At 32.5% G+C, this 24,107-nt stretch overlaps 2 protein-coding genes across 3 annotated transcripts in view; one reads left to right on the top strand and one right to left on the bottom strand.

The window, feature by feature from the left end:
• LOC126772810 (CCR4-NOT transcription complex subunit 6) overlaps nt 1-24,107 on the top strand; it is a 206,282-nt gene that overhangs the window by 95,271 nt on the left and 86,904 nt on the right. The gene's annotated exons all lie outside the window — the stretch shown is intronic.
• On the bottom strand, nt 13,232-16,558 carry LOC126772849 (uncharacterized). Its single transcript, XM_050493454.1, has 3 exons — nt 16,259-16,558; nt 16,103-16,191; nt 13,232-15,641 (listed from the first exon to the last, which is right to left on the bottom strand). Exons 1-3 carry the CDS (start codon nt 16,509-16,511, stop codon nt 15,096-15,098), a joined length of 888 nt encoding a protein of 295 aa, XP_050349411.1. The 5' UTR covers nt 16,512-16,558; the 3' UTR covers nt 13,232-15,095.

Raw genomic sequence — 24,107 nt, 5'->3', positions numbered from 1 at the left:
TTTCCGTCATCGAGTACCTACTTCTTAAATTATTATATTTTTGTTCATCGAGTCTGTCGATATTATATTTAGTAAATTCCAAGATCGCCCATATATAATAAATTGTCGATAAGCCGTAAAGTCTTAAATTCTATACGTGTTTATTTTATCGAGGTTACGGTTATTGGGTCAAACGAAAAAAAATATGCATCTGTCATTTGTTTTGTATTGAAGTGCCGACAGGTATAATATGCATAAATATGTATGTCGAAAACATATCCTATTAATAATTTTGATAAATATTATTTTAACTACACAAAAATACACTTTTTCAATCCATCAAATAGATTAAGTGTTGCGACATCACGCGATTGTGTTAATATGTTGTTTTGTAGTCTCCACAGACGTGTTGTCCGTGCCTTTGGTGCATCTTTCTAACAGTTTAGTATTTTGATGTGCCAACATGTTTTTGGATATTTTTGTATTGCATTGTTTTTTGTTATGAGTCAGTCGTCTTCCTTCAAGCGACTATAATTGAATTCGTTTTGTATTGTTAAATAATGACTCAGTTGATATACAACAAATATCCTAACTGAAGTTTGCGAGTTCAAATCAGGGCAAGAACCTATGAATTATCACGAACTTTTAGTGTTAATGATTCGTCTCGTAACCACATCGTGGGAACACAAGTTCTCACAACATACAAATGTTGTATATAACATATGTCATCCACAAATACGCCGTGGTACGAAGTGGCAGTTGTCTTTGCCCAAATGGAACATTTACAAGACGTTAATGATCTTTAGTAAAGTTCAATATGTAAATATAAACTAGTTTTATTTTAGGTCGCTTCTATTCGCCTTAAAATCCAAGCAGATTGGCCAATAAATCAAACAAAAAATGCAGCGCCAATTAATAGTACTAATTGATTTAATCTATGCAAAAACCGTAATATTATATCCTCTGGGTTAGCTTCTTGTTTTAATTTTTAAGCGTCGATCCTTCCAGCGCTTTAAAGCAATTTGAGTAACTCGTGACCGTTTTTTTGTTGTCTAATCACTGTTAAACCATTGAACGGATAATCAAAGGAATTTTCATTACGAAATTTATTAAATAGATTAATCTGAAGCAGATGAATTCACGAGGAAAAGCCAGCATAATTATGTATGATGTTGATTACATTTAAATTGAATTACATTAATATGCTTCTTTTAATTGTATGCCCTATTCCAGAGTAAGAGTAACTGCCAACAAACCGAAGATTTACAAATGGCATGCGATTTTCTCACTGTTCTGCTGTATTACGCACTATAGTACAGTAATATATAATATACGCACAGTTCTTGATTAATTTACCTTTATCTATAATACAACACTATTCCACTTAACTAGTTGTAACCACATTAATTTTACTTTCGAAGTTCCGATTACAACTTCTCGAACATTGGAAACGCCATTTTTATGCGAATCCATAGTGAATGTTATAGATTATTCAAGATCTCGACCAATGATATCGGTGTCAAAGTTGTTTATTTGGGTTTAGTCGTCTTGTGGTTGGAATAGGCCATATGCATCTTTGTATAGCTATTTTTGTATAACTTACCCATTGTACTAAACATTGGGGTAAGTATTTTTTTATATAATAGGTAGTCCGACGGGCAAATGTGCCACCACGTGTTGGTATATGGTCACCACGTGGTGATCGTAAACATTGGCACTGTAAGAAATATTAGCCATTCATTAAATTGCCAATGTGCCACCAACTATTGAAACTAAGGTGACGTCCTTTTTTATGTAGTTACACTGGCTCACTCAAACTGTTTTTAGGTTAATCAATAAAACATGATATGTAGTATTTATAATTACATAATATGTGGTACAACAGATGTACTAATAATAACATATAGTATTTTAATATAAGAAACTTATACCCTAATTTTAATTTTCGAATCAGTGTTAAAATGATCGTAGCCAATAAAAGAGGTGAAACACACATACTATTGAATATAAAATGATCAAGCGAATTTTGCGTAATTTATTAGTATGTATATTGTTGAATGTATATGTGTGCGTAAAAGAATATACGTCATTCCTAAAACCCCACGTTAAATACTCATAGCTTTAAAAAGAAATACACATACTATCAAGGCTTCATCAACCCCGCAGCAGATCCCCAGGCACTAGTTCGAGGCGAGCAAACACTTGAAATAAATGTACTTACCCTAGCCCCGTACAATCCTTCCATGCAACGATTAAAATTTAAAACGCTTTGCCCGGACATCGACCTAGCCAGACAGGAAAAGATAAAAAGACCATAGTATTTTAACCTTACATTATTCAGTTCAGATGTTTAAGACGCGTATTTGTTTAAAATTTTATGAAAACGGCTTTCTTTTGTGGCTTCGCTCCGATCCTATAAGAGAAAGAATATTTTTTTCTTGGTGAATCTTACTTTCCTCTAGTATTGTTTCTGTTAAAAAATAAATATTATTTATTGTGGTCGCACCTTAGGAGATCTTTTGTATCGTAATGTTACAGGATTAAGTTGAATGTAACGCTAACAAATGTTAGGAGTGTAGATTCCACCGAAAAAACTCGGAACTTACCAGATATGAAGACGATTTTTTCTCTAGTCGTAAATATTTTTATATATTATTGTTGATTGTTCGATGCGTAGTATGAGTATAATTATGAACTACTATAAATTAATTTTTACTAAATTGTTGCAGTTGTAACAAATTTATAACTGTAGACTTCAACTTTTTTTTTTAAGTGTAAAGTAAATGTCCTACTACTGACAAAGGTCTCCTCGTCTTTTGAGAGGAAGATTTGGAGCTCATGAAATCACATTGTACCAATGCCGGTTAGCATTAGAATTTCTATTGACACATGTAGGTTTAAGATGAATTATAAACACAAATAAAGCACATAACAAAAACTCAGTAACGTTTCCCCGGTTTTGAACTCGCAATTGTCAGTTAAGATTTACGAGTTCTAACCACTACCACGATTCAAGATCCAGAATCGGTTATATCACTAATTCGTGTAACCAAAATCCATGACCCAATTTATATACGGAAATAAATTTCAATACGTAGGTCTTTAGATTTGACTCCGCTCATTCATCATATCAGGCATGCGATAAGCGTGCGACTTATGATCGCCTGTGCTACGTACATACATAACAAGGAATTCGCTTTCCTGTTGTTATTAATAAGTTGTAAATGCAACAAATATAATAATACGCTTATTACGAGCATGTCACGTACAACACGTAAGGAACATGTTATGAATAGGGAACAAGGGAAAATATATAAAGTGTCCAATAGTATATACCTCATCGGAATCCGTCTCAGTTCCTTAATAACTTACTTCAAGCAGACACACGGATCTTTTTAACATATTACCCAGCTAGGAATATATATATTCAACGTATCGTGGCCTCGACTATTCCGAGAAATCAAACCGTTTTGTCTGTTATAACGCCAGTATTGTTTAGTTACTAGACTCCTAGAATGCGGAAACGTATAGCGTTCTAATGTATCGATAAATGTATACAAATACATTGATTAATGCTGTTTATAATGGAATCTTGTTCGGTTAATCAATAACGAAATTTTATTTAAGTCTTGTAAGAGTTACGATATGGCTCAGTGGTTAGAACACGTAAATCATAAGCGAAGAATGAGGGTTCAAATCTGGCCAAGCAAAGAGTCTTCGTCTGCTTGAATTGTGTGTATAATTTGTTTCGTGCAGTGCAATATTCTTTAAACCTTCTCTTACTATCATTTCCTTGTTTTTTTAACAGTATATTAAATAAATAACGCTTTGTAACTTTAATAAAACTAATCGAAATTTGTTTTTTTTTTTACGAAACCCAACTCAAATTAATTTTTTTTTTATAATAAATACTAATGTAATAAATGAATAATACGACATTTTTCAATGTAAATATTTTATAGTGTTGATGTATGATTTATTATAGCTATAGCTTATAAGGCTGTAGATTCAAAAACCTTGGTCGGCGCAATAATTTTTTTAAGATTAGATATTGTCAATACGCGAAGTTAGGATGTTGCCAGTATTTACACTATTTCCGGTCTTGTCTTGTAAAAAATAAAGAGTGCACGTGTGCTCGCGTACACACTTCAGCTCTGTTATATCTCTGATGCAATTTGCTATTCTATGTTGAGAATGGCAGCCGTGATCGATATCGCATAATCATATTAACATTGAAAATATATAATTAAATTAAATATCAATCAATCATAATTATCATTAGCATATATCAGATGTCTAATAAATTAATATTTTCTACACCTTTTAAATGATTAAAGCAGATCATCGTGGATACGTAACGACGCTTATGCTTTTATGAATAAATAAATTAAAAAAAAAATTAAAAAACATTATGGGCCAAAAATTAATTTGTATTGTATACTATAAAAGTTACAAATTTATAGAATACAACAAACATTGAAAATGGAAATCAAATAATATGATATTTTTAATTTATTTTTATTATTATGTAAAAAAAATACTATGCTGATTTTTGAATATAATTAATCAAAATTATATATAATTTTATTACCTTCAAGCAAAACGAGTCGTTTTTTTTTTAACATGCTAACTGGACATGAAATTACTTAACACTGATATGTACTTAGCATTACAAGTACAAGAGCCGTGTTGCTTGATCGCGTAATTGTCTTATAATTAATATATTGCACTATCCATATACCGTAATTAACATTGATGTAGATTTTTTTAATACTCGTTTTCGACTCCGTTACCCGTCCGAATTATTCGAAACTTCATTCCGGTTTTGATTTTTTTAATCCGATTTCCGAACGAGCATAACTAGTTTACCGATTTTCTTTGCCTCATTTAGATGCAACGAAGGCGGAAATAAAATGTGTCGACTGTGACTGTTTCGATAAAAATTTTATGGTATTTGAACTTAATTAAAATACATTCAATTTATTGCCATGTTTATGTATGAAAGTAGAACTAGTTTTGTGTGCTCAATAATGTTTATGTGATATGTTATCGGCTTCTTTGTTTATAAGACTGCAGATGTTAAGGTTCAAATCTCGTGATCGGTCAATTAGGCGGTAAGTTTACGCACCCTTGCCTCGGACGTCAGGTAAAGCCGTTGCCTGAACTGTACGATCGTGTCCATTTGTCGCCCAATCGGGTTATGACACTTTATAGATATAAGGCATAGAGAGTGCACCTGTTTTTGCACGCATACTGTGCGTGCACCTGCCGGTGTCAGTCTGGAAGACATCATCAACATTATCATAAGTATAGTAGAATAGACTTATCTTTCGATTTCGACTCGATTTCGATTCACATTTATGAACTAATTATGGATTACCTTCTAACATTTCTGAATATACGAATTGGTAAGCCGTTAGTAAAGTTTTTTTTTTTTATTATAGAATAGGTAGGCGGACGAGCAAAGGGGCCACCTGACGACCTGGCCACCACCGCCGGTATTGAAAGAAATATTATTCATCGCTTACATCGCCAATGCGCCACCAACCTTGGGAACTAAGATGTTTGTCCCTTATGCCTGTAATTACACTGGCTCACTTCAAATCGGAACACAATAATACGAAATATTGTTTAAGGGTAGGAGGTTTTTATTGTTATCAATAAAGCATGATATTTATCTAATGTTCATTTTATATAAATAATGTAGAAGATATCTTTTTTCTACATCAATTACCGCTGAGGTCCCAATACATTTTGAGGCCAAATCGTTATTGTATTGTCTTAAAACAAATCACATATTTCATTTGGGCTAGGGTGATGAAAATATGACATTTTGATAATGTAGCGTTTTTTTTTTCGATGTTGGTTATTCTCGGTTGCAAAGTCAACGAACAAATAAAATAACAAATAAAAAATGAGTGGTATTTAACTTGTTATTTACAAGTAAAATAATCCATGATATTAATAAAATAAAACCAATAGAAAATAAAAGTTGAGTGACCAACAAATCGCTAATTACTACCAAAAATTTGTGTCTTTTTAACTTTAAATAAACTAAAGGAAAAACCTAAAATTTAAATGTACTAATAACTAAATATAAAAATAAATATTCCTTATTTGTTTGAAACATTATTTTTGTACTAACTGTACGGAAAATTACTTACAAAATTTGATATTACCATATCGTTTCATACGGCTGAATATTTGTGCTAAAGTCGCAACATTGTTTTATTTGCCATAAAAGCAAATTGCAAAACTGCATTTTATTTACAAAAAGTATTTATATAGCAATTATTTTGATGATATAAAAACCTTCCATATTAAGTTTTGACTTTGGCGAAAAACCTGATCATTATCTCCCATTACCTTGACATTATTAGCTAAACTACGCTATATATATGATGTATATTTTATTTTCAATATTATTTATATAGACAAATTATGCAAAGGCACTCTTCTTGATGGTAGGATTTTGTAAACGCACACTATTCATCACTAATTTTACCACTAAACAACTACTACCTACCAAGGATTTGAAGGGTGAGTGTGCCAGTGTAATTAGAGGTAGAAAGGATGTAAGTAATATCATAGTTCACAAGATTGATTGGCAATGGTAATAATGGTTTTTACTTCTTACAGATGTAATGTCTTTGGGCGGTGGTGACCACTTCCCATCAGGTGACCCATTTGCCAGTCAACCTACCCATTGTAGTAAAAAGGCAATCATAATGACAAAATGACAAAATACATTCTCTTTCAGCTTTAGTCGACAATGAAAATAAATACAATAAGGTATTTACACGATACATTATGTATATTATATAAAGAAAAAACACATATTTTTTTAGAACAGACAAAAAATGGACTTAATTTATATATACAACTATGTTTTTATGATTGGTTTTTACGATTTTATTAGTTAAAAATACGTCAAGACGGTAAATTTTAATGTTCGTCTACCATCAGCTATAAACAATATTACTGTACGTATTATCGTTGATACCGTTTACTTAATGACACTTAATATCCGAAATAATTTAAATATTATGATAAATATATCGAGGAATATTCCGTTACAAATGCTACGCATTCGAATTGACGTATGACGTATTTCGGTAAAATTATATTATAAACACTAAATTCTTGATCTGTAGGAGTATTCTGTAGGAGCAAACTCGAAACTCACCGCAGAAATCGGTCGTAAATGACAGAAAGTGATATGCGAAATTTATCATTATAATCATAACATTTCAAGAAAACTCACATCATAATAGTATGTCACCATAAATCAGTTTTTAACATTAAACAGTAATGAAGTGAGTTCTTACAAGAAAGCACTGCTGTAGTTCTATTCCCCAAAGAACCCTCTTCGGATCTCAAGAAAACGACACAAGATGATACGCTTTTTTTTACAATTAATAAGCCAGCGTTGACAGATGTAGCACGCTTGCCTATAAGAAACCTGTTTACTCTGGATTTGAAGACACCAACATTGTACCTATCAGGAAACGCTATTTCGATGTGTGTAGTCTTTAATTATTATAATTATGTAACCAATATCGCATATTACATTTCGACATTTAATAATCTCCGCATTAGGTTACGCGTTCATTCTTACGGAATATCGAATAGAATGATTAGACCTATTCCATAATTAACTTACGACGATACAATATTTTTAGCCGAATATCCTTTAAATATATCGTTGCACATATTAAATAACTATCATACTCGTACATTTATCACCTGCAACGAAGCACGTGTTATGCGACAATGTTGCCAGTTCTATTTAACTTTATGACTATGTAATAAAGCTATCAGGAATACGATATAAGGAAAATAGTTTCCGCTCATTATCTAATTGCTCGTTCAAGATAAGTTTCCCTATTAGTATTAGTATTGAATTATCGAGCTATGATTGATCCTTATAATTTCATTCCTTGCTATAAGATATATGCATCAACGTTTAAAATATTTACATAGTTATCTTCTTTCTTAGCTTGGGAAATGAAAAAATGGGATAAGGCCATTTATTTTCGATCAGCTCAGTGTGTAAGCTGCGTGAAGATGTAGCAGAGTCTTACGGCCAGTCGTGTACATCACGTTCCCTCTCTAGGAATGCATATACAGCTAGGTTCCACACCACAATACGGGTGGTTGAAGCGGTTTCGTGCTCGATTGATGGCCTTAATAAAATAACCCTTAGTCTGCTTTAACGACACCCACAGGTTGAGATGGGTCTATTCTACCCCACCGAAACCACATAATTGAATGTTTATATGGTAATGTTTTATAATAATTACGTACCTGCAGCGGTACCTCAAAAGAAAATAAAGCCGTAAGTCCTGCATGTATTATATGTCTGGTTGTGTAGGATTGCCATCACATAGGGGGAACAGAGAAGAGAAGAGGGAGTTTGCTGCTTTCGCGCACACTTGCGCAATTAACTCGTTGTTAAACCTCTGTAGCCGAAATTCGTTTTCAATAATAGTACTGACTTAGTTTCTAAAACTCTATCAATTTTACATAATATATAACATAATAAATACTATGTTAAATATAACAACGGTTATATAACTTTACATCTAATGATATTCCAATAAATTGCTCCGAATATGAAGAAGTCCGAACAATAGAAGCGCTTCGTTTAATTTTTAACCTTTTATCGTATTGGCTAGCTTCCAAACAACGAACAAACATTCCTGTATGCACTTTTCGAATAGAATTAACATATCATAAAACAATTTATTTTATTATAGTTTTCTATGTGTTAAGTTCGAATGATGCTAATAAAATGTAAATACTGTATTAATATTTTAAATATAAAAGTAAGTTTTGTTGTTTTTTATTACGTTATCGCGTCTTTACGATACAATCTATCATCATGTCTGAGCTGTTTTAGTTTCATAAATATAGTATTTGTAGGTTTACTATACAAAGATACGATTTTTGAATGTAAGAATTTGCTCGAGATATAACGGCATCGTATAAAGGAAGATAATTGTTAATAAAATGTCCATTAAGATAATAAAAAACGTTATGTCTACTTTGTCGAATTATTTTTAAGGCGAATCGCTATATAAAGTATTAGCGATGCTAATTTATGTAACTTTAACACACGATCGTTTTGACTGTGATATGTAAATAAGTACATTCTATATTTTAAGCGACCAAGCATAGTCATGTTTAAGTGTGGTTTTTTTTATAAATATTATTTATTAATTTATATACTGGTGGTAGAGCTTTGTGCAAGCTCGTCTGGGTAGGTACCACCCACTCATCAGATATTCTACCGCAAAATAGCAGTACTTGGTATTGTTGTTGGTTGTGTTCCGGTTTGAAGGGTGAGTGAGCCAGTGTAATAACAGGCACGAGGGACATAGCATCTTAGTTCCCAAGGTTGGTGGCGCATTGGCGATGTAAGCGTTGGTTAACATTTCTTACAATGCCAATGTCTGGGCGTTGGTGACCACTTACCATCAGGTAGCCCATATGCACGTCCGCCTTAATATTCTATAAAAAAAAAATTACCTGACGGGGATTCGATCGTCCGATATTAACAATTCCCCTTAGCACAGGGCAACCTAGTTTGGGCTCCTGTCTCCCACATATAACTGTATTTATATATATTATTTAAAAAAATGTAAATATTATTGTCTGTGGGTGAGAATAAATAAATAAAAATAAATTAAATAAAAATTATTAATGCATTTTCATTGTGAAACGTACTAATCGAAATTGTACAAATAACCATCAAATAATATCATTTTTTTAATATTAAAATACATATTCTTTTACATTGAATAAGTCGTTTTGATAACTGTTTCTTATGTATAAAGACAACAAAAACCTTACCGGTATACTACTGTTACGTTTTTTTTTAAAATAAATATTGATTTAAAGAATTAAAAAAATAAAAATAATTCTAAGTTCATATTTTTAATCCCATATAAGGTTGTAAAAAAAACCTCTTCAATCTTGCAAGCACATTATTATCATCACTATACTAAACTTAATCAAATGTAAATCTATCAAAGATGGTAAATGTAGATTTAAGAGTAACAGACAAGTACCGGCAAGAAATGCAGTAGTCGCTCTTTTTGATAAACTAAATAACTTCGACGATTATTTATAATTAACTTTATAACAAGCGTCGCTCGGAACTCAACTATGAACAAAAAATAACGACTTTTCGTCTGTACTATGTTATCTTACATTATATAATATATATATATCCATCAAAATTATGTCTATATATACTCGCACACACGTTTTATTATGTACCGTGTATTATCTTAAATTTTTAGTTTAGAGTTTAATTTATACGTATTTTATATACTATTATAAAAGCTTAAATTTAAAACCGTAACAAGCTTAAGTTTTTTATCATACTACGAGTGGGTATACCGTCTCTTAACTGGGGGCATTCGTATTGCGACGTTAGAGGTGAAATTCTTGGATCGTCGCAAGACACAATATGATCTCGGTTCTATTTTGTTGGTTTTCAGAACTCCGAGGTAATGATTAATAGGGATTGCCACGGTAGCATGTGAAAGCGATCCCGTGGCGCTCCTCGTTAAAACGGAAAGGGTACCGCTGGTTTTTTAGTGGGTATCCTGATGTTCGGGGCGCACTCGGCGGCTTTTACACCGGCGAGTCCCATATACCCCCCACTGTTCCCGTGGGGGAAACGCGTAATGCGTTTTTCCAACGTTAAAAAAAAAGGTATACCGTCTCTTATGCAAACATATGCGTCCTCTATACTTATTAGATTTTATATTTAGTCTCAGATTGTAGATCAGACCTTGATCGAGTCTGACGTTTCTTGAAAACATTGAATTTCCGATATCTAGCTAGACTTGATAATTCTTCTGGTTTTTTTTTATTACATCTGAACTAATTAGTTTTAGTTAAGGTTAAATTTGTATTTTTTTTTATCCCGGATCTATGCAATTCATTAAGATTATGTTTAATTATCAAGGTTAGATGATGAGAATTTATCTGCTCGAACGTTATCCAAGTGAATGCAGTGAAAACTATATAGATATCCAAAATGTAAGTAATGAAGACCCTTACAATAAAAACTTTACATAAACTAAATTTTTATAATGAACTTGCTCAGAGGCTTAGCCTCGCTGTACTCCTGCCAGTTAAATGACGGCCTCGCTGGTGACGACAATGATGACGAAGAATTAATCCTTAACATAAAATAGACAATTAAAATGCTCCTAGTATTTATTTATTAAAAAATATTTGAATAAATGCACGAGAAAAAAGAGGTAAACGGTAAAGCGTATTGCGACTATACGGGCTGAGAGCTTGTTTGTATGTTCGTTCGTCTGATTTATTTAAAAACACCTCAAACTTATTATAGTCAGGATCAGGATGGTAGAAATAAAAGTTACATGGCATTTAAATTAAGAATAATATATTTTAACTGTCTTATTAATTTCGTAATTTATAAATAATGGATTGTTTTCATTGAAGAAGTTTTACAAAATATAATTTATATACGATTGATATTTTTATCAATATACGTATTATTGAAAACTAATATCGTGTCTATACCTTCATTATAACCCAAACATAAGTGTCTGAATATTATTAAGTGAAATTACGTACCGAGATTTTTTTTTAAAAAGACAAGAAAATGTAAAACTTTTCTCGTGTTAAATGAACATATAGAGCTCAATTGTCGTCGTATATTATAAGCTCTACACGATTTTACTATTTGCATACTTCGGTTACCCGCTAACAAACAGTGAGGCGGTGTTTCTTTGTACAATCAGCGGCAATACAAGCCAACATTTGTGTTTACATAAAATTATAGTTATTAAGCTCGCGTAGTCAGAATTAAGGCATACAAAATGAAATGGGAATTATCATCTTTGCAGATATCAGCTACATTAAAATAATGCTATCCCATTATGATAAACATATATTAATTGTACCCTAACGTAATATTTCCGACGACAACTATATATTTACTGGTGAAATAAAAAATTTAAAAGCGATATATGAGCGAAATGTTTAACGGGAACCAGTTCTATAACCTGTGTTCGCTTTGTCCCAATAATTATACTTAAATACACTTATCTGTCTGCGAGTTTGTTGCAATGCGTCCAATTAAAATATTCTCATGTAGACGACACGAAAGACTGTGTTATGAGTAAAGAATATGAAATTACAAATGTCAATGTCCATAGCGTTGACCTAAAAACCCAGTCGTTTATCTTTTTATAATATATGCGAAATGTAAATATTATATAAAATTAAATCGAACCTTTAAATAACATGGTTATAACCAATTCTGAAAAACAAATTTGGATGTTATTTTTTTTAATAATTTAATAATTAATAAACTTAAAATTAAATAAACGTTTAATGTTAAAAATTATTTATGAAACTGCATTAAAGAGAATTGCACATTAGGCGCTTTATCCGAACATTTTCAAATCATCAATCATCTTTTTTATTATTTTCAGATTCTCTTAATGTTATTTTAAATGTAACATATTCTAGTTTACGAGTTAAAACATGTATCATTATAATTTAAAACAAAGTTGTTAACCCTGATCGGTTTGCGGAAGTACAATGACAAAGCCTTAAAAACTTGTAATCTATTAAGTGTCACTTAGCAACTAAGTACTAAGTATATGACACAAAAAACAGCAGGTCAAATAATATTGAATCTTAATCACAAGACATTGTGCTTGTCATTAAATAAAGTTTAAATTCGTACTTTTTTTTTTTAAACACGTATTATAATTCCGCGGTTTTAATATAGCATACCGACGCGGGAACAAGGATATTATCATTCGACATAAAGGTCACTTGGTTTGAGGAGACCGGTCAGCCTTGGGCCGTGTAATTCACTTTCGCACTCGACAGTACATGGCCCTTCGTGTGGCCTCATTTCTCAACACTGTTTGCTTTGTTCTTTAATGTTCTCTATAGCGAATTTGTTTACTCTGCTTTTTTCTTTAAGATTATTTGGTCTGTTCGCCCACCATTACAAACTACTGTGAACACTTTCTTATGTTCCATTTATATCATTCAATATCGCTGCTACGGTTCAGTCAAGTCATTACTAATAACAAAAATGTATTATTATATTTAACTTTTCAAATAGTTTCAAAAAATGTATGACAAATTTTTTGCTGAAAAATATTTATCTCTTTTGTTCAAAAAGACTTAATACAAAATATTGTATGAAAGAGTTCGTAGTCGAGTTCACATCTTATTTGCTTCGAAATTTTAATAGCAATGACGTCCAAGTCACCTTGGTAAATGCGCATTCAATTTAGACTTCAGATTTCAGAGTAGCGATATGAACAATGACATTTTGAAATAAGCTTCAAAATAATAACTTCTTCAGGTGGTGACATTCAACAAAGTCATTTGGAAAATTAAACCATAATATTAAAAGTCAACTGACTAAAATGTATTTTTCATTAAACAGTGTAATCTTGCAAACATTATTTATAAGAATTCGCTAAAAATATTATAACAATGTAAACAGAATTCCTGCAAACAAAACAATGGCATTCTAGTCCAGTCTAAGTCACTTATAAAAACACACACGTCCCGAGTAATTGAATTAGTGTATTACATTGTTATACAAATGTATGACTATCATTTGAATACTTTAAGTCGGGCGCTGGCTGCATAGGAATGCCAGTTTAGTTGTACCTTCTCCCGATTTTAATATATATAGATTTATGCTATATCGTTGATATGAATGTGTTGCTAAATTGAAACAGATTTTAGGAAATTAGGCATTTTTTAAATAGCTCGTAAATAACTTCCCTTACCGGTCTTTACCGTGAAATGTGTTTTTAACAAAAGTGTTTTGACACAAGACAATATAATTTTTTGAAAAACTCTATTCAAATAATAACCATTATTGTTCCAAATATACTTGTTACTAGTAATTATTTGTACATGCAATATAAATCGATTGCTACCGATATCGGAATGCCGGCGCAAGCGTCCCTTCTCCGTTGCTAAAATCCTTGGCCGCAACGGCCCTTGCCCCGTAAGTAAGCCTAAAGACTTCACAATGTTGCCTTTTTGTTTAAAATATTTCTAATATTAGACTGTTTGTTTTTGTAATTATTATTTTTTTGTTAAATTTCTTATGTGTTGGTGATTGTTTCAATAATTTAACGCAAGTCGTTGAGAAAATCTATGTCATGCCATGTCAAGGTGATATACAAGACTGATTCAAGTGTTGACGTCAAATAGTGTAAAGGTATGGGAAAAAGTGTTCGAGAGACGATTAAGAGAGGAAAGTAATGTCAAGGAAATCGAGTTTGGTTTTATGTTTCGTCGACGGCCGATGAAAGCCATTTTTGCAATAAGCCAACTGTGCGAAAAATACAGACGAGTCCATAGAAACTTGTGTAAATGTTCGTTGACCTTGAAAAGGTATATCATGGAATATGTCGAGATACTGTGTCGTGGACCTTAAAATGGAAAGCAATTCGAGTAATTTACAGCTAGAATCATCGAAGGTCTGAAAGCCAAGGGCTGGTTATAGACATTCTAACATTAAATACAAAATGTATTTGCATGTTTTTTTGCTGATGTTTTTGTTAAAATATATATATGTACATATATATAACTGTCATCAGACTTGTGATCATGTATAGCTCATACAGATAGGTGTGTTGGTAAATAGCAAATGATATCTTTCGGAATGAGAATATGTATGTATGTATGATGTCTATGCGGTGTTAATTGTTTGAATAAGAAACGAAAACGGTAGATGATTTTTTAAATATTTTTACCGTAATAGAAAAGTTAAAAATCTGAGAAACATTATAAATGGACATGTAATGCAAAGGAATTATTATGAAGAATGTTATATTGAATGCGATAAAAACCTAAATAACAGAATGCGTGACATGGACATGGTGACAATATTGAAAGAATTAGGATGACTCCAAACTCCAAATAAGCGGTTAGTGATAAAATACAATCTGTATGGCGTATTAATAAGGGAAATAAATAAGATATGTGTAAATTACAGTCATTGTCATGAAATCAAATGTCATAGTGTATTTTTGTATATTTTAAATTGAGCTTTAAAAAAATTAGTTATAGAGAAAAAATTAACGACTGCTCTCTGATTCTTCAAAAACAATATTGTCTATGGATGCGCTTGAATCTCTTTTTCTTTTCAACGAAATATTTGTTTTAATTACTTTATCCATATCACTTTCTTCTGTAACTTCATGTACGTCATTTTCGTAATAACCTACGTCTGCTTTAAATAATATATCACATATAGCTTTTTGCACAGCTTGTAGTGTCTTCTCGGAATGCTTTTTCATCTTAGACTTAACGAAATTAGTAAAAGCCTCTATCTCCTCTGTATTTATTGGTTCTGTTGAAGTTTGAACAGAATAAGTTTTTACATTTTCATTTTTTTCTAGACTAGGCCCAGGTGTTCGTACAAATGTTTGATTGCTAGATTCTAAATCAGATTCAGCATCAGATTCTGGTTCACCTTTGATGTCATCTTGTGCATAAATCGTTTCACTAGCAGCTAGTGTATGTTCAATTGCGAGTTGTTGACTTTTGTTATTTTCTAAATGAATTTGGGTATCAGGCAATACTTCAATGTTAGAACTGCTTGACATGTCGCTTTTTTCCTCCTGTAATATATATTTTTTAACATTATTCATTTTAAACAAATTTCACCTTACCATCATTTATGGGCAAAAAAAAATAATTAAAATTTAAAATATTTAAAATTGTTTTTAATATCTATTTGTATGTGGCGTACGAAAACTCACACTAGTGATTTCTATACCATACCAGTATAGTACGATAAAGACCGATGTTTTCTTGAATTATGAACTCCAAGATTATATGTACATACAATTTGGCGTTGGTTGGTATATGTATCTGCTTAAGATTGATAGACTTCCATTTGACCGATCACGTTGAAGGTGGCACATATGTAAAAACCTATGTTTTTAGAATATCGACTTTGTTGTAACTTGCAACTAGATGGCGCTATAGGTACAACATTCAATCGTCATCACAGTCAATATGTATACATAGACAAGACAACGATTGCCAAGTTTTGCTAGAAATAATAATTCGGACTTACTGTATTTAATAGTTTTTTTTTTTCAATTTTTCTATTCAACAGGAATGATAGTTCCATAAATGCAAACCATGTCGTCACACGCGATTTACCTGAAATTATGAATGATTAAATAGATTATTAATGATGATTAAAAATTATTTATCATACTGAACTTACCATCTTTAAGTCCCTTTTTTAATTTGGACTTTTCTCGTCTAAATGATGACATTAATATGTTCATTTTGTACTTGCATTCCTCAGCTGAAGTATTTAAAGCCCTTCCTATGGATTCCCACTCGTCACTTCTAGCTGCGTATTTATAAAACAAAACTTCGTTCGAATCCCACAGAATCGGTCTCGATTTATACTCCCGTATCAGTTGTATACATTTTTTTTCAGTCCATATTACGTTTTCTTCAACATTATCCATATTTTTCAATATAAAAACATAAACGTGCGTCGTTCGTGTAAGTTCTCGCAAACGCAACACTAAATGAAAAATGGCGGACATGATCTGTCCTTGGCGTCTTGTAAAGTACCACGTGATCGTCGTGTATATACCCGTCTCTGTTACGACCGAATGAGCAAGCGAGACGGACGATGTTACACGGCATTGGTGCGCGAGCCACAGCAGTTGCTGTATCGTTCAAACTATAAGCATTTCTTATATAATATGTTCATAAGTATAATGTTACGGGTACAATTGATTTTCATTTGTTTACAATAACTCTAGATATAATAAAAATATTTTACTTACATTTCGATAGAATAAAGCTTGCTTTGCGACATTCAATATTAAAAATAATTATTATTTATTTATGGCTTAAAATAAACTCTTATAAATTAATGTGAATATAAAAAGTCACATTTACGTTTTAAATAACTTGGCGGATTATATGTTATAATAAATAAATGATTTCGACGCTCGAGCGCCTGCTTCTGTCTCCGCGAGCCGTTCGTTCATCTTTATTGTGAAACGCGGTGTTGATCGTAACAAAGTTGTGAAACATTTTCGAAGCAATATATTTAAGTACTTATATAAAATTATGTATCTTTATAAGTAATTATCTATCTATATAAGTATCTGGATTCATTAATAAAACACGTAGTAGTTACGATACGAAGTATATTATAGGCTTACATTTTTATAATATAAACTCGAAAGTATGTGTGAACATGAACCTTACACCCTTTTGTCATCGACATATCTCCGTATCTGTCGTGCAATACGTCTTATCTATAATTATAATATATTCGGTGTACCACGTTGTGTTTAATATTTAATTTATAACAATGCTTTAAAATGTCGTGTAAGTGTATGTACCATTATGTAAATAAATTGTATTGAATAATAAAAAAAACATCGCCGTAAGTGTAGCTTTTCTTTTTTAAAAACCGCAGGCTTTATGAAACCTTTTTAGTGAAAGTATGAGCTCGCTTCGCTTACGAAACTATTGCGGTTGACAGTCAGCGGTGCGGGCTACCGGTAGCGAGACATTATCAATAGATAACGAGCTCAGATCCTTGTCGAAACCAATAAAATTCGTTCCACGTTCAAACAAACTTGTTTGTGAACTGAACATATTCAAGGTTATACTAGTTTACGTTTATAATAAAAGAAATAAATGTAAATATTATTTTCGAAACATTTAATTGTATTTTTAAAACAAAATTCTGTTACAATATCTGTAATGTTCACTTATTTAAATTTTAGTTTAAAGTACCCAAGTAATTAAAATGTATTTTTTTTTTTAAATAGGTAGGCAAATGACCAAATGATGGTAAGTGGTCATCACTGTCCATAAATATTGGCGCTGTAAAAAAATTTAACCGTTCCTAACATCTCCAATGAGACACCAACCTTGGAAACTAAGATGTTATATCCCTTTTACCTGTAGTTACACTGGTTCACTTACAAATTCCAATCGGAATTCAACAATACTAAGTATTGCTGTTTTTGAGTGAATATTTAATGAAATCCGCAATAACTGTGATGCGATTCTTTTTAAATTATCCTGTGATTAAACAACGATTAATCGAAGTCGATATGGCCCAGTGGTAAGAACGCGTGAATCTTAACCGATGAACGTGGGTTCAAATCCGGGCAAGCACCTCTGAATTTTCATGTGCTTAATTTCTGTTTATAATTCATCTCGTGCTTTTCGGTGAAGGAAAACATCGTGAGGAAACCTGCATGTGTCTAATTTCATCGAAATTCTTCCACATGTGTATTCCACCAACCCGCATTGGAGCAGCGTGGTGGAATAAGCTCCAAACCTTCTCCTCAAATAGGGAGAGGAGGCCTTAGCCCAACAGTGGGACATTTACAGGCTGTTACTTAATCCAAAGGTTCAAAATCGTATTACTACCAATTTTACTTGATAAATACATCAAAACAATTAAATTGTTAAAAAGATAATGTTAAATGGGTAAAAAGTATTATAAATAATTGACATTTCCTTTTCGTTTGAGTTGTATATCAAGAGTATTAAAACCTGCTAAATTATCTATGTAAAGTAAGAAGAGCTTGCTTAACGATAAATAGGACAAGACTAAGGTAACATAAAAGTGGCATGTGATTCTAATAGTTGTGATTATGTGAATTAACTTTTTTCAAAAATTAAAATAAAATACGAAGTAGGTAACTTTAAAATAAAATTCTTTCTTGCTAATATTTTTAAAATTTATTTCATTTGAGCATGATTCTTTAATCAATTAAATATTAAATAGAATTGTGTAATAATGTTACAATACCAATTGTAATTAATAAAATAAATCTAATCTCCAAATTTGGCTCAACTCCTCTTAAACGTTCACCATCTGCAAGAGCAAGACAATTTATTATATTTAAAGGGGTAAATGAATAATGTAAGTAACGTACCGATATAAATAAACCACGGAATTTCACCTTACGCGCCAGTTAACAGTGAAATTGGTATACCGGGTGGATTCAAAGGGGACATCACACGAGCGCACCGGAGCGCGATTCCTGACGTGCCCCTCGACTGTCTACATGCGACTATTTACACCTACTTTCAAAATGTTCCCATCAAACTGCAATGGATTATAAATCTTAATGCATGGACGTATGATGCACATTGCCATATTACGTTCGTAATTATGCAAATTTTCTCGACCGGTGTGCATAATGAATTTTTGTGTTTTGTTCTTTATAGTGATGCAGGCAATGTGACCTGCATTACTGTACGTACGATTTGAAGCAGTTTTTAGTTGGTTACGTATAAAATTACTAAATGTTTGTGTATTACTGTTGCTAGAAATTAAATTTATTATCATCATCATCCTGTTGCCGTCCACTGCTGGGCATAGCCCTCTCCAAGAGCACACCACTGAACTCGATCAAAATCGAGAAATCATAAACATTTAGAAATGTAACGCAATAAATCCTTTTTTAAATTTTACTTTCATTGCACCTAAAGAAATTTTACTTCAAATATCACAGGACCAATCTGATCTCAAATGGTTATGTAAATATAGACCAAACATAAAAAAAGTTCTGTAAACATTATAACTGCATTTGATACGATTACAGAACAGGGAAGCGACGCAGTATCAGTCAGTCCGAATCCGAAGTAAGCTCGTTAATTCCGCTCTCTAAATGAACGAACGTCGAAATGCAGTGAGCAGATTGATTAATTTCCGCTCGCAATTTGCTGACAGATAAATCCACTGTGGACTGAAACTATGCCGTTTGTTATTTCCATTATGATGGACGGAATATCATCAAGACAGATGGAGAGCATCAAATTGGTTTTGTCCTGAAGGTTATTCAGGATAAAACCAGTTTGATGATCCCTATAGAACGTATAAATGTTTTCTATCTTCTTTAAAATAACTATCGATAACTAGGTCATTCGAAATATAACCAGAAATAACATTTTTCTATTAAAGGAACGGTTCAACATTCGGAAATATACGAATACAGTTGAGGGAATTTATTTCATTTCATGTACATACATTTTAAAACCTTAAAGCAAATAAAAAGGTTGAAAATCCTTTTAGAAACTACCATTCTAGGAATTCATTTAAGTATTCATGCAAATGTAATATGTTAATTTTAATAAGTGTATTTTACGAAACATTCTGCTCGTATGTAACCATTAAAATAATTCACTTCATTGTCCACTCAGTTGTTTTCTTCCAGTTTTGGGTGACGGCCAATAAATTTGAGTCTTTATGTTTATTTGATGATGTTTCCCGTCTGGACACCATCCCGTTAAGTGATATATTTGCCGTAACGAGAAGAGTTTAATAGAAAAGTTGATCTTGGCACGGCTCGAGTAAGCGGAGCCAGATACAGCGGAGTGCAGAGTAATTCATTCAACGTGTCAACACATTAATATATCTTAAGCATTTTCAAATTATCAAATGAAGGCAAAGAGCAATTTAAATAAACGAAAATTATTTAGCATTAATGAATTGGATACTTGGGTATAAAGTATCCGATGTTTTTTAGGAATGTCAAAACAATTTTCAAATTGGTATAATCCGATTATATATACGACCAAAATTCGAAAGGAATTTTATGATGAGTTCAAACTACAGCTCATGTTTTTTTAATTATTATTTCCTTTCCTTTTCTTTTATTTAATTTGTTCATTTAATCGGTTATTTTGATTGAGAAGTGGTTTTATAATCGTTGTTCGACAGTATCATTAAAATAATAGAGAAACTTTTATACATTGATTACGTAGTACTGATGTTGACATATATATAAATTACCTGGAATTATTTCGATGAAGCATCTTTCATACGGTAAAATGTTCTTGTGATGCTGATTTTAACGTGAAGGTCAGTTACGTAAATGTAAATTAGTTTTTTTAAATACTGTACTTTTACTATTTCTGCCAAGATTGGACACGTTATGAATTAACATGTGTCAAGTATCCAGAATCTCGGAAGCCGAGATGGCCCTGTGGTAAGAACGCGTGAATCTTAACCGATGATCGTGGGTTCAAACCCGGGCAAGCACCACTGAATTTTCATGTGCTTAATTTGTGATTATAATTCATCTCGTGCTTTACGGTGAAGGAAAACATCGTGAGGAAACCTGCATGTGTCTAATTTCACTGAAATTCTGCCACATGTGAATTCTACCAACCCGCATTGGAGCAGCGTGGTGGAATAAGCTCCAAACCTTCTCCTCAAAAAGAGGAGAGGAGGCCTTTAGCCCAGCAGTGGGACATTCACAGGCTGTTACGGTAAGTATCCAGAAATTTAACACTAAATGCTTCCAATAAATTTTTGACTACATACATACTATTATCACATCGATCTTAAATTGGTTATCTTTTTTATTATTATGTTGACTGCCTCGTTGGCTAGATTCTAGACTAGATCAAAACCTAGGTCGGGCCAATAAAAAGTTATTATATTTTTCTGTTAAAAAATTGCCCGGAGTCTGGAAGAATGAAATGCGTACGCACCCATGCCTCGGAAAGCAAGTAAAGCCATTAGTACTGTGCCTGGACACTACGGTCCTGTCGGATTATGGGTGTGAGGGAATAGAGAGTTTACTGTGTATGCGCATACACTTTTGCACTGTGGCTGAAATCGTTCAGGAAAACATCATCATAATCGTAATAATCATTATGACATGACCAATAATCTACTTGCTTTTAAAAAGTGAAGTCTTTATTAATTCTTTTGTTCAATATCATTTATCGTTTCAGCGTTAAATATAAAATGACAAGTTACGTAATTGTTTTCTGTATTAATATCGCAATAAGAACGTCCGGGCGATTAGTACGCTTGTAAGGACAAACGGGCGTAGAACGAAAATAATTACAATACCAACGCGCATCGGTGCGTCAATAAAGAAGCGCGAGCGACTATTAGGAATGTATACGGTACGATCAGCTCCTCCTAAAACAGTTAAGCACACTATTATATATCTTTTTGTAAGAACAATAAGAGATAAATTACTATGAAAAGTGACCTTTATAGGAAACTGCAAAACACCTTGTGTAACATTGCAACGGGCAACAGTAATTACACACGATCTTTACGATGTGTAGACGCGCCTTCATGTATATTGGTTATGCGTGGTATCTGTTCTGAGATAAAGGCTACTTTTCAATCAAGTTAAACTATAATTAATTTAATTTATGATAATGTATTTATTAAAATTAACGATTATGTCGTTCTCCTTTGAGCGTTTTAACAGTTTTAAAATGTTGTTATAAAAGAAACATTTTTCGGAAGTTTAGCCTTTGTTGTAAATTTCTATAGATTTTATCAAACGATTGTTCGCTTTCCACCGTGACGTAGCTGCCGTTTGTGTCAGGCACCTTCTCTCAATCGACTTTATCTTGTTAATTGGAGAGCAGCAATGTCGCCCGCTCCACTTGTGCTTATTGTTTGCGCCTCGACACTTTCTAAAGTTATCTTCGCTTGGTATCTGTCTTTAATGATCCCTCAGCATTATTAAACTCCCCTGTATCTATACTTCACTGCTACCGCGTTCATGTTAAGGTCGAAATCGTGGCTTGTATCTTTTCAGCTCTATGGTAATTATTCACGGAAAGATACTGAGTTATTAGGGACCTTAAGCCGATTAGTAATTTGGCTTTTGTGGTTATTTAGTTTATTAATACGCCCTCTTGCACATTGTATATTTACATTGCAATATTATTATTTGGCGCGTGAACGAGATTAGCATTTTATATGGGCTAATATTTGCTTTACTGTTTCATAAATTGACGTTAAAATTTATTTTGATTTCGTAAGCTTACTGTTATATATATTCAATTATCTTTTCTTACTGAAAATGTAATATTGACTCTTTTGTTTCTATGTTAGTTCTTACATTTAGACAATATTAGCCCACTTTTATTGAATTTTCGCAAGTATTGTAGTAAATGTAATTTTGTTTTACAAACATTATGAGCGCTCGCTCTTTTCTATTGTCTCGATTGTTACAAATTTCTCGACTCATTATTGACCTTAATTTGTGTTTTTTGATTCAATTACAGCACTTTATGGTACATTCTCATGTCGGAGCAGCCGAAGTAGGCATCTATGAAATACCTCTCGTATAATTACGATCTCAGCGAAGTTCTAATTCGTGAGTCACGGTCTAGTGAAATGGCACGCGGTTCATGATCGCGCTGCCTCTTTCAGTTATGGTGCGTGATATGACTGGTAAAGTATTGTTCCCACTTTGGATTTGTCACCACGTCACATTCCCATAGCGGTCGCTTTCACCTTCTATTATAAGAGAAATTTCATATCACGAATCTTCCATTTACGCAGGAATTCAGTTACTATGCGATGATTACACGAACAGTATACGTCAGTCGTCAGATTGATGGGTTTTGACAGCTTTCAATATGAGAACACATTCTTGCGGAGTGGCGATAAATATACAATCATTATATTGTCACACCGCTGGCGGGTACGGCTCGGTAACGGTTCGCGGAACTGGGACACTGCGACGTACGTAATCCTATTATGAGCTCGTTAATATAATCCCGCTTAGATGTCGGCCTGAATATGCAAAACTGAAGAACCATCTTTATTGTCGTTTCAATCGAGTTAAACGTATGAATAGATTAAAAGCTATTAAAATGTTGTAAAATTAAAAATAAACTGTTTTATTCTCTTAAGTTCAAGTAATAAATGGGCCAGCGCTGATTTCCGAAGATGTTATTTAACTTCTATTAATGTCTCGTAAATGTAAAATGGCTTTTTTTAAAACCTATATGGTCATCTTCCGTTCCCTAAATTGGGCTATATTTAGTATTTATGACTCATAAACAATGATAGACGACCGACAAAACTCCGCCCTTGAAACCAGATCGTAAAATAATGAGGACAAATTATCCCATTATATGTAAACGTCTGTCGATCTGGCCGGTTGTCAAATTAAGGATGATTAGTAGAGCGGATGCTCTAAATACTGTCCAGTAGAAAAATATGTTTTTTTTTCGATTAATAATATTGTGAACTTAATTTCATTAATTTTTCATATCTCATGTAAAAACGAAGGATAATCGGTCTAAAA

This window comes from Nymphalis io, chromosome 13, assembly GCF_905147045.1.
Source record: "Nymphalis io chromosome 13, ilAglIoxx1.1, whole genome shotgun sequence".
NCBI classification, from domain to species: Eukaryota; Metazoa; Arthropoda; class Insecta; order Lepidoptera; family Nymphalidae; genus Nymphalis; species Nymphalis io.
The sequence above is the reverse complement of the archived record's forward strand: the minus strand, read 5'-3'. Positions and strand labels throughout refer to the sequence as shown.

Excerpts from the sequence above, each read along its gene's own strand:
- LOC126772849 (XM_050493454.1), bottom strand. The coding sequence starts at position 16,511 with ATGGATAATGTTGAAGAAAACGTAATATGGACTGAAAAAAAATGTATA. Across the intron at positions 16,192-16,258 it reads AAAAAAGGGACTTAAAGATG|GTAAATCGCGTGTGACGACA; the intron begins GTAAGTTCAGTA and ends TCATAATTTCAG. Across the intron at positions 15,642-16,102 it reads AAAAAAAACTATTAAATACA|GAGGAAAAAAGCGACATGTC; the intron begins GTAAGTCCGAAT and ends TATATATTACAG.